Raw genomic sequence first — 12,213 nt, 5'->3', positions numbered from 1 at the left:
GTTACCACATTACTGTGAGACTCCTCACATAAAAATAGAGTGTCATCTGCGAATTGTTGGATTAGCCACTGTAGTTTGTTTCTTAATTCTCCATCTTGTCAAATTTCCCTACACCAAGTCCTCAGAGACTGCTTCAACACATATTATAGGGATTTATTCAATATTATTGTTTTTTCCTTCGTATGAGTAGTTTCATATTAATAACTAATATAAATTATTAATGTTAATCTACTTGTGTGTAGTTGAGAAAAGAAGATATTGAAACTGGACTTTTGGTGAAGATGAAAGTTGGGCCCAGAAAAACATGTGAGTATGTTTATATTACAATTTATTTATGTTGATAGTAGTGATTAGGCTAAGAGTTAAGTATTGTTGGTTAGATTACAAATTAATTTATTTATGAACTAAGTTTATTTTTTAGAGAAGTTCATTACAATTTCTTTTATTTTTTTCTATACATAGGAAGTGTTCCTGAGAGAATGTCATCCTTCTTTGGGGTCTGAAGTCACGAGTTTCATGTTTGATGTTTGTAGTTGTGTGATCAACTTCACCAACTAATAGCAAACAAGGCTGGATATAGTAAAGATTCATAAACTGGAACATTAGGTAAGTGGGTGAAAATGAAACTGTAACACTATATCTGTAACACTAGATATATGTTAATGAAGACAATGATGTTAAAGAAAATTATCTCTTTCAGCCAAATCGTTTTAGCATTATGTGATTTAAATAATCTTATGATATGTTAGAGTAGAAATGAAAATATTAGTCTCAATTAATTATCTTTAATTACCTTTAATTTTGGTCTAACTAACAGAAGAAATTTACAAAATTTACATCGCACAATCATGGACCCATGTCTTATTGTTTGTAAACATTTGAAAACAAGAAAACCAAATGGATCAATCCTAGTTTTGCTCTCAAATTTTCAGCCACCTCATGCACAATAACCCATTTACCAAAGTCTTCTAAAAATAAGGAAATTCTAAACTCCATCTTTGTAATTTTATTTTGTAAATTTTGAATATACCCTATTTTTTCCTAGAATATTGTGATGGCTATTTAAAAATTTAGAATCCAAAAGTGAATTTCTTAAATACAGCAAATTTTAATAATCACTTAAAACGAATTTTGTAAAGATATAAATCAAACAATTTTTTTTGGTATAAAATTCCTATACAGATTTGCTATAAAATCATTATAAGCGTATACATGTTTTGAAGAAGAAAAAACTAAGCTAAATAACATATATTCTTTATATTCAAATGGATGAGAATTATGTGATTTTGAATTGAGTTTGGAGATGTTGGATCTGCGATAATTGTTACTTAAATAAGTAAAATAATATTATTGATGTTAATGGTTGTTTTGTTGTTATTTGTAAAATAATATTATTGATGTTATTAATGCATTGATTTTACCACCTGAAACATTTTAGAGTACATGTTTCAAATGCATTTACATGGTTTTTTTTTTCTGCCATATTTTTACCAATTTAAAATAAGTCCAAGAAGAATAGGATAATATTGGATCACTTCTTTTATTTATATATATATATATATATATATATATATATATATATATATATATATATATATATATATATATATATATATATATATTAGCCTCTGGAGTCAATATTGGTCATGTGCTCACATTTTAACTACCCTAAACCAATAAATAATGTTGATTACATAATAGTCACACACCCTTTTGCCTTTGGCTGCTTAATTTCATTCATTATTTGATTTAGAACACAAGTGAAACCAAATTACCATATTTTCTTAGAGTTTTGAAACATAGGAATGAAATTATTATTTTGGTATAATTTTAAAAAGGGGGTTTGTAATTATAACCAAGGGAAACAAAAATTGTAGGGCAAACAAATGTGACTCACTCCATTCAAAAGCAAGAGTGGAAGACACAATCACTTTTCATCACTCATAACACCATCACACCTTTTTAATTTAATTTACAAAATTTATCATACCCCTTTAATAAGTGTTGTAATTAAATTTATCATATATATTTTTACCTAATAAAAAATATTATTTTTTTGAATTATAGTTATATTATGTAAATTATATTGAAAAGATCAATGGATATGTAATTTTAAAATGTAAAATTCTCTAAACCAAAAAAAAAATGTAGCAATCAAGTATCATCACAATTTAGAATCATTTTAATGATTTTTTATTTACATTTTCTGTAAACAATAATAACTTGTGGTTTACAATTAAAGACCACAACACAAGAATGTTAGGGGTGGCAAAGTGGGACAGGCCGTGCGGGCCGGGCCGCGGCCCGCTGCAAAAAAACATGGGGCGGGTTGCTTATTTCAACCCGCTGACCCACTTAGGCCCGCCCTGCATAACCCGCAGCCCGCGCGGGCCAAGTGCGGGCGGGGCGGGTTGGCTCGCATAACTTTAAAATGTATAATTTTTTTTCTACACCCCTATATTTTCTTCATCTAGTCTCATATTTTACATTCCAAAATTTTTAATAACATGTTATTACGCATGTTTCATGAAAATAATATTATGAAACCATTTACCTAATGCATCTAAATAAATAAAAAATCAAAATTTATATTTAAAAAAATATTTTTTTAATAAATATTTCTTATGTGGGTTAGCCCGCAGGCCCGCGGGCCAACCCTTATGCGGGGTGGGTTAGAAAAATCAGGCCGCAAATTTTATGCGGGGCGGGCCAACCCGGCCCGCTTTTTGCAGGCCAAGTGCGGTGCGGGCCTATGCGGGGCGGGCCAGCCCACATTGTCACCCCTAAAGAATGTACATCAAATCGTAAAAAATTCATCTGAACTAAAGAATTAGGTTCATCAAAACAAATCATGCAAAACAAATTGTGAAATAACCTATCATTGTTAAGTAGTTGACCTGATTAGCCTTTCTCAGAATATTGGAATTTAAATCTATAACCTTTTTAGGCCAACCTATAATAAAACCACAAAGGTGGCCTTTAAAGAAAATATTCAAATCTATTTCTTCTTTCAATTTTAGATGTCCTCTAGAATTGATTCACACATAATTCAAAGGAAATAAGGAAAGTTCTTATAATTAATTTATTATACATTACAATTTGACAATTGATTGATAAAGAGATTTTCCTTTTTTATATTTTGTGTAATGCAGATAAGTACTTATTCTCTTAGGTTGTTGATTATTGATTGTTGGGATATCATTTATCTATTTTTTTTTCTCAACTTCTCTTAATAGATATTATCTTGAGCAAATATTTTCAAAACAGACAAATATTTTTGTATTATAATTTTGACTGTACTTTTAAAATTGCAGGATGTTGCTTTGAAGGTTTTAAATAGTTTAGGATTTTTATCATATCAGTTGAAAGGATTTCTAAGAGGTAAGTCTTTATGAAATAGATTAAATAAGTATACTCATATGCGTATCCTTTGCAATTTATTAGGATCTACATTGTTTTCACTAATTGGTGGCATGTTGAACCTCTCTTACTAGAATAAGTGGGTCCGAAATTTGCTTTATTTTTTGTTGTTTTGTGAATGGTACCAACTGAAATTACATACTACATAGACATGTATTTTATGATAATTGTTTGTTTATATCATAATGGAGAAAAGTAGATTAGGAAGTGATTGATGTCCTGCATAAAACTTATATAAGTAATTGATGTTGTCGTATAATGCAATAATTTAGGAAACTCTTTATTATTAAGAGATATCTTTATATTGGTTTAAGAGATGCTTTGCTCATAGATATAACCCTGAACAAGATACAAGCCAACATTTAACACACTTTATTGTTACATTACTTGCTAGTTCAGCTTACATACAAACGTGAAATAATTTATAATACTCTTTTTTAATACATTAAAGGGCTAAAGGCATCTTTGTGGCAACTTCAATCTTTAGTTGTCGTTGTTTCAGAACATGGAATGGTTTCATGTAAATTGTAGTTGGATGTACAATAGATGCTATATTGGCAGAGGGAGTTTAAAAGAAAGTTTTGTGAATGGGGTTAAAGAGTTCGTTATTAAAACTTGTCAACAACAGTTTTATCTGAATGAAAGGAAGCTTAGATGTCCATGCAATAAATGTCAACGTACAAAGATTTTTCCAATTGAAATGGTCAAGCTTCACCTCTATAAAAATGGTTTCATGTCTGATTATTATGTTTGGATTGATAATGGTGAACAAGTGTCACATGTTAATGACAATCACGTTCATGTTTCATGTAGTGATGTACATGTGGATGAAAGTAAACAATTTGTAGCAATGCAAGACATGGTGTATTATGCTCTTGGACAACATGAGACATTTGAACCATCTAATTTTAATAACAGAGAGGAGCCTCCCAATGAAGAAGCTAAGAGATTTTATGGTCTATTGGTAGAGGCTTGTACCGACCAGGTCATCGGGTGTGATGACGTGTCTTGCACACGCTCGGGTGGGGCGCGCTCGGGTGGAACACGTAGGCTAGAAAAGATGAATGGTTCAGAAGTGGGCATAGTCGTCGATCGCTGAATTGGCGTTCTCCGATCTCTAGTGTGCGTAACCGGCGGTCACCAGAGTTACGTCACAGTCGTCGTATGAGAGTGCTAGGAGATCAGATGATCAGAGATCGTCGGGGAATGCTAGGAGATCGGGTGGTTTACACACCGCCACAAGGAGCACGTCGCCGGATCTCCTAGTAAACTTAGTTAAAGCTGTTGAAGGCTCAGAAGGGTAATTTCAAGCATGTAAATTCAGTAAGACGATTGTTGCACCAGCATGGGGCATGAAGGTTGAGTGGGTTGGGGGGAACACCTTGCTCATCAGCGACAAGATTCCCAGAGTGGACATTCTTTGGTGGCAAGGTTTCCCCAGCTGGAACATGCATGGCGTAGCAATAAGGAGGGTGCCACTTGCGACGAGCGATATCACAGAGATGATGCACTTTGTTGCATCCGATACTCGCCTCGTCAGGTGGTGTTTCACAGCGCATGGCGTGCAGGGTTACTCTTTGAGTTGAGGACTTAGTTGTGCGGCTGGTTACTACACAGAAATAACGTTCAAGTTGCCCCAATCCAGATGACGACACGTGTAGGGTAGGATGTCACCAGTTACTCCAACCTAGATGATGACACGTGTAGGGTTGGGAGCAATAGAGAAATGACGCTCAAGTTGTCCTAGCTCAGATGACGACACGTGTAGGGCTGGGCGCTACCTGCTATCCCAGCCCAAATGGCGACACGTGCAGGGCTGGATGCGAGCCACGCGTCCAAAAGCATAACGGCCTGGAGAGAGAAGAAACCTAGCTATAAAGGTAACCTTAACAGAATTTGGAGAGGTACGTTTTTCATACGGCTCATTCTGCTAAGGTTGTGTGCCTTTAGTACGGTCCTACAGAGCATATTTTCTCAGAGAGGCTATCTGCTGTGTGGACTTAGAGGGCACGTGGTGACAAGCTGGTGAGGAAGACTGTGACGAGGCAACGCTCTTGCGCTAAGTCAACCGGCAGGATCAAGGCTAATAAGCCATTGTTTGAAGGGGTTGTAGATTATAAATTATCAATGTGTATGAAACTATTAGCTTGCAAGTATAATTGGAATCTTCATAACCAATGCTCAGATTTTATCACAACAATGTTGTCGGATGCTACACCCATAAAAGAGGGTTTGCCAAAAATTTATTATGATGATAAGAGGTTAGTGTCAATGTTGGGGTTGAAGGCTAAGAGGATAGATTGTTGTGTAAAAGGTTGTATGTTTTTTTATGACAATGAATATGGGAAAAATGATGGACGACTACTACAATGTAAATTTTGTCATCATGCACGATATCACGACCCAAAAGTTGGAACAAGTAAAAGAAAACCAATTCCTCTTAAAAGATTTTCCTATAATTCTAAGATTACAAAGATTGTTTGCATCCATGCAAACTGCACGACAAATGACATGGCACTATGATAGATCTTCGGGTGTGCTACAACATCTCCGGTGAAGCTTGGAAACATTTTGATCAATTACATCCTGAATTTGCCGTTGAGCCACATAATATACGACTTGGTTTATGCTCTAATGGATTTAATCCATATATATTCAAGCATCAACAAAACCTTACTCTTGTTGACCAATAATTGTCACCCCATATAATCTTCCTCTTGAAATGTGCATGTCTAAACCCTATATGTTTTTTAGTTGTCTCATTCCCGGTCCACATAATCCCAAGGCTCATATCGATGTTTATTTACAACCACTTATCGATGATCTTAAAAATTTTTGGCGTGGTGTTCAAACATACGATATTTCAAGAAAACAAAACTTTATGATGCGAGCAAATTTAATGTGGACAATTAATTTAAAGATATCATAAAGTTGAAAACGAACATCAAAATGAAAAAAAAAAGATAAAAAATGTAAACAAGAAGATGAACAAAACTATGAAAAAAAATATAAAAAAAAATTAACAAAAGAATAAAGAGAGCATACAACAAAATAATAACAGTAAAAAAACATGACAAAAACGAAAAAAAAATACAAAAATGGATCACTTGAAATAAAATAAAATAAAATAAAATAACTTTTAATTTAAAAAGTGTAGAAATAGTGTACCTCACAATGTGTATATATCAACGCTCTAATATAAAAATAAGTTATTTTTTATATGATTATAATAGATTACGCTCGTCCCCATAATTCATAGTGAGTCAATTGAAAGTTGTGATTTATGACGTACTTTTAAATGGCTCTGCTTTAAGGTTACATTTATGCCATAATTCTTAGTTAGTTCACTTAAAGTTGTGATTTATGACGTATTTTTAAATGGATGTGATTCAAAATTGAAAGAGAGGCTTCCTGCTTTAAGGTTGCATTTATGACATATCAATAATCATTCTGTACTCACGTTTTATACTTAATAATCACTCATTTATTTTTACTATATATAAAAGTGAAAATTAATCAACTATAATGATTTCCTGGTCTTTTTATTCTTTTTAAACAAGTATCCGAAAATTATTTCCTAATAATAATTTTTTTAAGAGTTTTTTAATAGAAGGTAGTGGTAATAAAAATTGTAATTAACTTTTTATAATTTATAAATATACATTTTTATAGTGATTTTTATTTTTATTTTATTTTAACTTTAATTTATTGTTTAAAAAAAGAATTCTGCAAAGTTTATTTCACATATTACATATGCTGAGGATCATAATTGACGACGTGGGTAGTGGGTAGTTTTTTAAATCGTTTTTATATACTTTAGCATTTTTAAATTATTGCATGAAAAAAATTTGGATATGATTTACAATTAATTATTTAAATATATTTCATTTTTCAATTTTAAATATTTTTTTAATATTATTTTTTAGTTTATAAATTAATTACTTCATAATTAGTTATCTTTTAATTTTAATTCATACTCATCCTCATTAAAATTAAATCAAAAATATTTTTTAATTTATTATATTATTCAATTAATATAACTTTTTTTCTTCTATTTTCATTTTTTTTCCTTTATTTCATTCTGTGCCCATAAGTGTAATTAAATTATTACTTTATTTTCTGCTAACATACAAATATTACGAATGTAATAGAACGAGAGATTGAAAACAATGATTTCAACTTTTACTAAAAGATGAATGCAAGTCACTTATTTTATTTTCCAGAGATAGTTTTAACCATTTACAAGATATAATAAATTGGATCCTAACGAAACTTAGGTCTCCAACCTTTTCTATTATTTAATGTGTATTTTTATTGTAGTTAAAAGATTAAGTTAAACTCAATTGAAGTTAAACAAAACAACCTACTATATACTATCAAGTGAAGTGAAATTTGAAATGAATTTGACAGACAAAAATCACAAATATGATAGCAATATATTCCATAGAAACTAATTTGAGTGCTCAATTAAAATCTAAACACACTTCTTCTAAACAAAAGTGAACATGATTATAACACGCATCCAGGTGATATGTGAAAACAAGATAGTAGTAATTTAAAAAGGAAAAGAAAAATGATGAGCTCATTAATGATGAATACTACACAAAATTGTTCGGTTAGTTAAAAATATCAACTCCACCAACACTAAAGATAACGCAACAGAAGAGAAAGAAACAAACGTTAAAATATTCATCCCGACCAAAATTTTACAAAAGCATCAACAAACACTTTGAAAACAGCTAAAAGAGGGTTGGGTTCCCGCTTTGCGGAATTCTTAGCTGCTCCATCCCAGGACTCTCTGCAGTGAAAACCATAGAAAGGGGCAATTAGATATTCGTAAATAACCAAATCAATTTCACTCTATAATAAAATGGAGTTAAAATGGGCACATTATTTGAGATAAAATCAATCTATATAAATACTTACAGATATATCCTATCCACAGTTGTGCCGCTTCTCTGAGAGTTGCCACCAATTTGACCATCAACCCTATGTTTATCGGCTTTTAGCAGGTCACCATCTTCCTGTAATGGTTTACATGTCTTGCTGAGGTTATTGGTTTCAGTGCTTGTCTGTAAGAATACATTTAAAGGTTACATGGAAATTTCCCCTCAAATAAGTAGCAGAAAAGTTACTAGCTATGGTTTATTATTTATGGGATCCACGAGTCTTAATCTTTCCAGAGAATACGAAAACCAATTAATCTAGTTGCTGAGAGATGAAAGAGAACACAAAATTGACACACCAAGGAGTATCCAATTTTCTGCCTGCAAAACACAATTTTACCAAAATTGTATACACTACACACCCCTCCCACAAACAGACAAAACACCAAATAACCGAAGGCGACTAAGTGCAATAAGTGTGACAAATTTAGAAATACCTTAACTCCATCTGCTTTCTTGCTTTGATCGATGGTTATGGTATTTTTATGAGATACTCCAACTTGAGAATCAGTGCGGTCTTCAAAATCATAATGTTCTTTGTGGGTAGAAATAGAATGATTGGAGCTCTCTTCTGATATATCTCGTACATTATCCTCCTTCTCAAGGCCAGTGTTAGAGGTGTTCTTTAATATTTGATTTGCAGGGGCATCCTCAAATTTATCGTCCAATAAGTTCGAATTCTTTGAAGGCTCTATACAATTTAATTCACCTTGTCTCAGTTCCAACATTTTCATATCATTTTCTGGTGAATTACTTGAGTCCCTCAACCCTCCAGGACTTCTTATTCCATCAGCAGTCATGGAAGCAGAGCTTAGTGGAAATGTCTCTACTATTAAGTCTTCTGCCGCAACATTTACTTTAGTCATTGGTGTTTTGGCAGCTGCCAACTCTGGTTCAACTTTCTGTTTGAGTGCAGAAGGATCACTTACCTGCATCTCAGGAATAGCAGTTTCATTCGATTTCTTATTTACTATATTCACCTGGCTATCATTTAAGGCAACTTTGTACTCATTTCCAGTCCAACTTTCATCAGAAACCACAGCAGTTTCAACAGATTCATTGTTCGTAACATTCATGGTATGCCCCTGGTCAACTATTAGATGCTCAGCTCTAGTATCACCCCCATCAACAACCGCTTCAATAGGCTCCTTGTTTGCCACGTCTATGTGGCCAACACTTATGACATGTCCATTGTCAACCACCTGGTGCACAACTTCAGTATAAGACCCATCAGAAACAGAAATCATTTTTTTATTTGTATCCTGAAGCTTGTCAGGCTCACATTGATTTTCAATTGAAGGTGCATCCAAAAAAGGTTCGGGGTCTCTTGCAATTGAACCCAGCGGATTTTGTTCAAAAAAATGATCAGTGTTCAGCTCTTCTAAAATGAACTTAGCAGGACCCAACACTCTATTTTCTTGAATTATATCACGTACAATCTCCCGTACTGTGTAGAAAGAGCCACCAACTTCTTTATGAGTAAGATTAAGTGATGGAAAGTTTCCATTGTTTGAATGTTGGTACCTGGAGACAAGGAAAATGATAGTAAATACAACTGATGCATTTAACAAATCATTAAAAAAACGGGTCATTATAGTTTGACTTAAATTACAAGTAAAAAGAATAATGGGCATAGTAAACAGTTCAAGTATTCAACCTTTTCAGCATGTAATATAACAGTAGTGGATGAGAAAATCAGAACTAGGTTGATATCAAATAACAGAAAGAATACATAAATACAAAAAAGGTCTCGCCTGTGAATAAAAGTTTACCAAATAGGCATTTATTAAAGGTAAAAAATAGTTGTAAAAAAACCTATGCATCAGTTTTACTAGTAAAACCGAACAGGAAATTATCAATTTTGCACTCACACATTGAACAGGTGCCCAAGAATAGAGGTCGCAAAATAATCATCTCGGCATAAATAAAACATCAAATACCAATATAATAAGCAACACTATTGCTCTTGGGTCACATTTGCACTGTTGATAGGTTGATAATTACACAAGTAACTCAAATAATCAGTCAGGATTCAAAAGTTGTACCAAGAAAGTGTCCATTCCTTAAAATAATATCGTCAACAAAGTGTTTAACTGGGATGAAATGGAGAGGAGGCAAGGGACATTTTATAAAGTATCACTGTTTGGTTCAATTTTTAAGAGAAGGGAATGGAGGATAATAATCTAATTTGTGTTCCTCTTCAATCTTGGGGAATTTGGATGAGAGGGAAGCGGATTTATAACATTTGAAATGCATTGACAAAAATATATCTAATTATGTTTTGAAATCTAAAAATGATTAGGATATAAAAGTAAATTAATTTGTAAAACCTGTCCTCATCCCTTGTGAACCAAACAACACTCCTCCCCTCTTAACCATACAGAATGTTTTAATCAAAAAACACTCCCATCCCCTACCTTCTTACATTAAAATATCTCTCTTCCTCTGAACCAAACAGATCCTTAGGAGCTAACGTATATGCGAAGCATAAGCGAAATAAAGGCTAACATCAGAAAACTAAACAGCAGGTAAACATGAAAACAAGAAGGGCTTAATAATCTGAGAAACAAAAGCAGGCACAATGATGAGATAAAAGTTCCCAATCCAAATTTGAATACGATAGTAAATCTCGAGTCAAGTGAAAGTGTGAAACTAAAATGCAATTACTTCTTTATAAAGGATTCCACCATTGCCTTTCTTTCCTCCTTGGAGCGCCGAATCCGAGTCTTCCTCCCTTCCGACTCATTATGCTTCGCAAGCGCAAACGTTTGCCCCAGGCCACCCCTTACAGAATGCATCATGTTTGGCACCACTTGAAGAATCTCAACCTGCGTGTAGTAATAGTCAACTCAGACACATTACATAACACTTGATAATCTTGTTAGAGATAGCATCACAAGCGAAATTCAATTGCAGTGGTGCATAAGAAGAGAGGCTTCTAATATTTTGAATAGCACAAAAAACTTCAATACATGGAAAAAGTGAAGAGATAATGGGTAAGCATAAAATAGCATAGAAATTGGTGAAGATTAGGTTTGCAACCCAAGAAAATGAAACAAAGAGATTTTGCGATACCTTGGGGAACTTCTAAGAGTAGAGTCGTAATATGTAGTGAAGATAATTTGAGGAAAAGATTGAGAACTAGAAAAAGGAGAAAAGAAAAGAATGGAGATTGGGGAAATGAAAAAAAATTGAGAAAGAGATAAGGAAGGGTACAGTGTAGTGGGGAAGAAGGGGGTTTTGTAATGAGGTGTGAAGGTAGTAAAACCCTCACTCACTCGCATCGCAACAAAACATTCAAGAGGCGAGCCGCATCATATCAATATTCAATAGTACATCATGATAGCGATTGGTCCAAGTGTGGACGCGGGAGAATTTTTTTTTTTATTTGTAAGTTTTGCGTGCTCCTTTCCGGAATAACATCCCATGCATTATACCTACGAGAATAAATCAAATATATTTTTGAGAAAAAAATAGTATATGTAAATACATTTAAAAAGTAACCTCTCTCTGTATATAAGAATATATTAAAAATATAGTTTATTCATATCACTATGTTTTAATACTAAAATTTTATTAATTAAAAATATGTTTGTTTAAATTTATAATTTAAAGAATTGAGAATTAATGTGTGAATTAACATATACAAAATTAACTTGTAAGTAAGTTGGATTAAATTAAAACAATCTCCCGTGAATTTGATTCATACCCTTCTCAAGTTTTCTCCGAGTACAAAAGGAATTTTTGCACTTTCAATTTTCATATATTTGTCTGAACTGTTTTTTACCTGACAATGAAATTTGTTTTGTTATTTTTAACTACTTACCAAAGCTATGCTATTAAATTA

At 32.9% G+C, this 12,213-nt stretch overlaps 1 protein-coding gene across 2 annotated transcripts; it reads right to left on the bottom strand.

The window, feature by feature from the left end:
* Nucleotides 1–7,974: 7,974 nt before the first annotated feature.
* Nucleotides 7,975–11,722, bottom strand: LOC137828607 (DNA binding protein). 2 transcript variants are annotated; one of them, XM_068635248.2, is made up of 5 exons: nucleotides 11,442–11,722; nucleotides 11,034–11,194; nucleotides 8,804–9,890; nucleotides 8,347–8,492; nucleotides 7,975–8,218 (listed from the first exon to the last, which is right to left on the bottom strand). In XM_068635248.2, the coding sequence occupies exons 2-5, from the start codon at nucleotides 11,165–11,167 to the stop codon at nucleotides 8,110–8,112; spliced, it is 1,476 nt and encodes a 491-aa protein (XP_068491349.1). In that variant the 5' UTR covers nucleotides 11,168–11,194; nucleotides 11,442–11,722; the 3' UTR covers nucleotides 7,975–8,109. The 2 variants fall into 2 exon arrangements, with proteins under 2 accessions (XP_068491349.1, XP_068491350.1); XM_068635249.1 differs by having other exon boundaries at nucleotides 8,347–8,444; nucleotides 11,442–11,677.
* Nucleotides 11,723–12,213: the final 491 nt, after the last annotated feature.

Source organism: Phaseolus vulgaris, chromosome 7 (genome assembly GCF_051622355.1).
Source record: "Phaseolus vulgaris cultivar YP4 chromosome 7, ASM5162235v1, whole genome shotgun sequence".
In the NCBI taxonomy this organism is placed as follows: domain Eukaryota; kingdom Viridiplantae; phylum Streptophyta; class Magnoliopsida; order Fabales; family Fabaceae; genus Phaseolus; species Phaseolus vulgaris.
Note: the sequence above shows the minus strand (reverse complement) of the source record. Positions and strands in the feature narration are given on the sequence as shown.

Coding starts and splice junctions, on each gene's coding strand:
- LOC137828607 (XM_068635248.2), bottom strand. CDS start 11,167: ATGATGCATTCTGTAAGGGGTGGCCTGGGGCAAACGTTTGCGCTTGCG. Junction 8,493..8,803: donor AGAAAGCAGATGGAGTTAAG/GTATTTCTAAAT, acceptor GTATTCTTACAG/ACAAGCACTGAAACCAATAA. Junction 8,219..8,346: donor ACTGTGGATAGGATATATCT/GTAAGTATTTAT, acceptor TTTTCACTGCAG/AGAGTCCTGGGATGGAGCAG.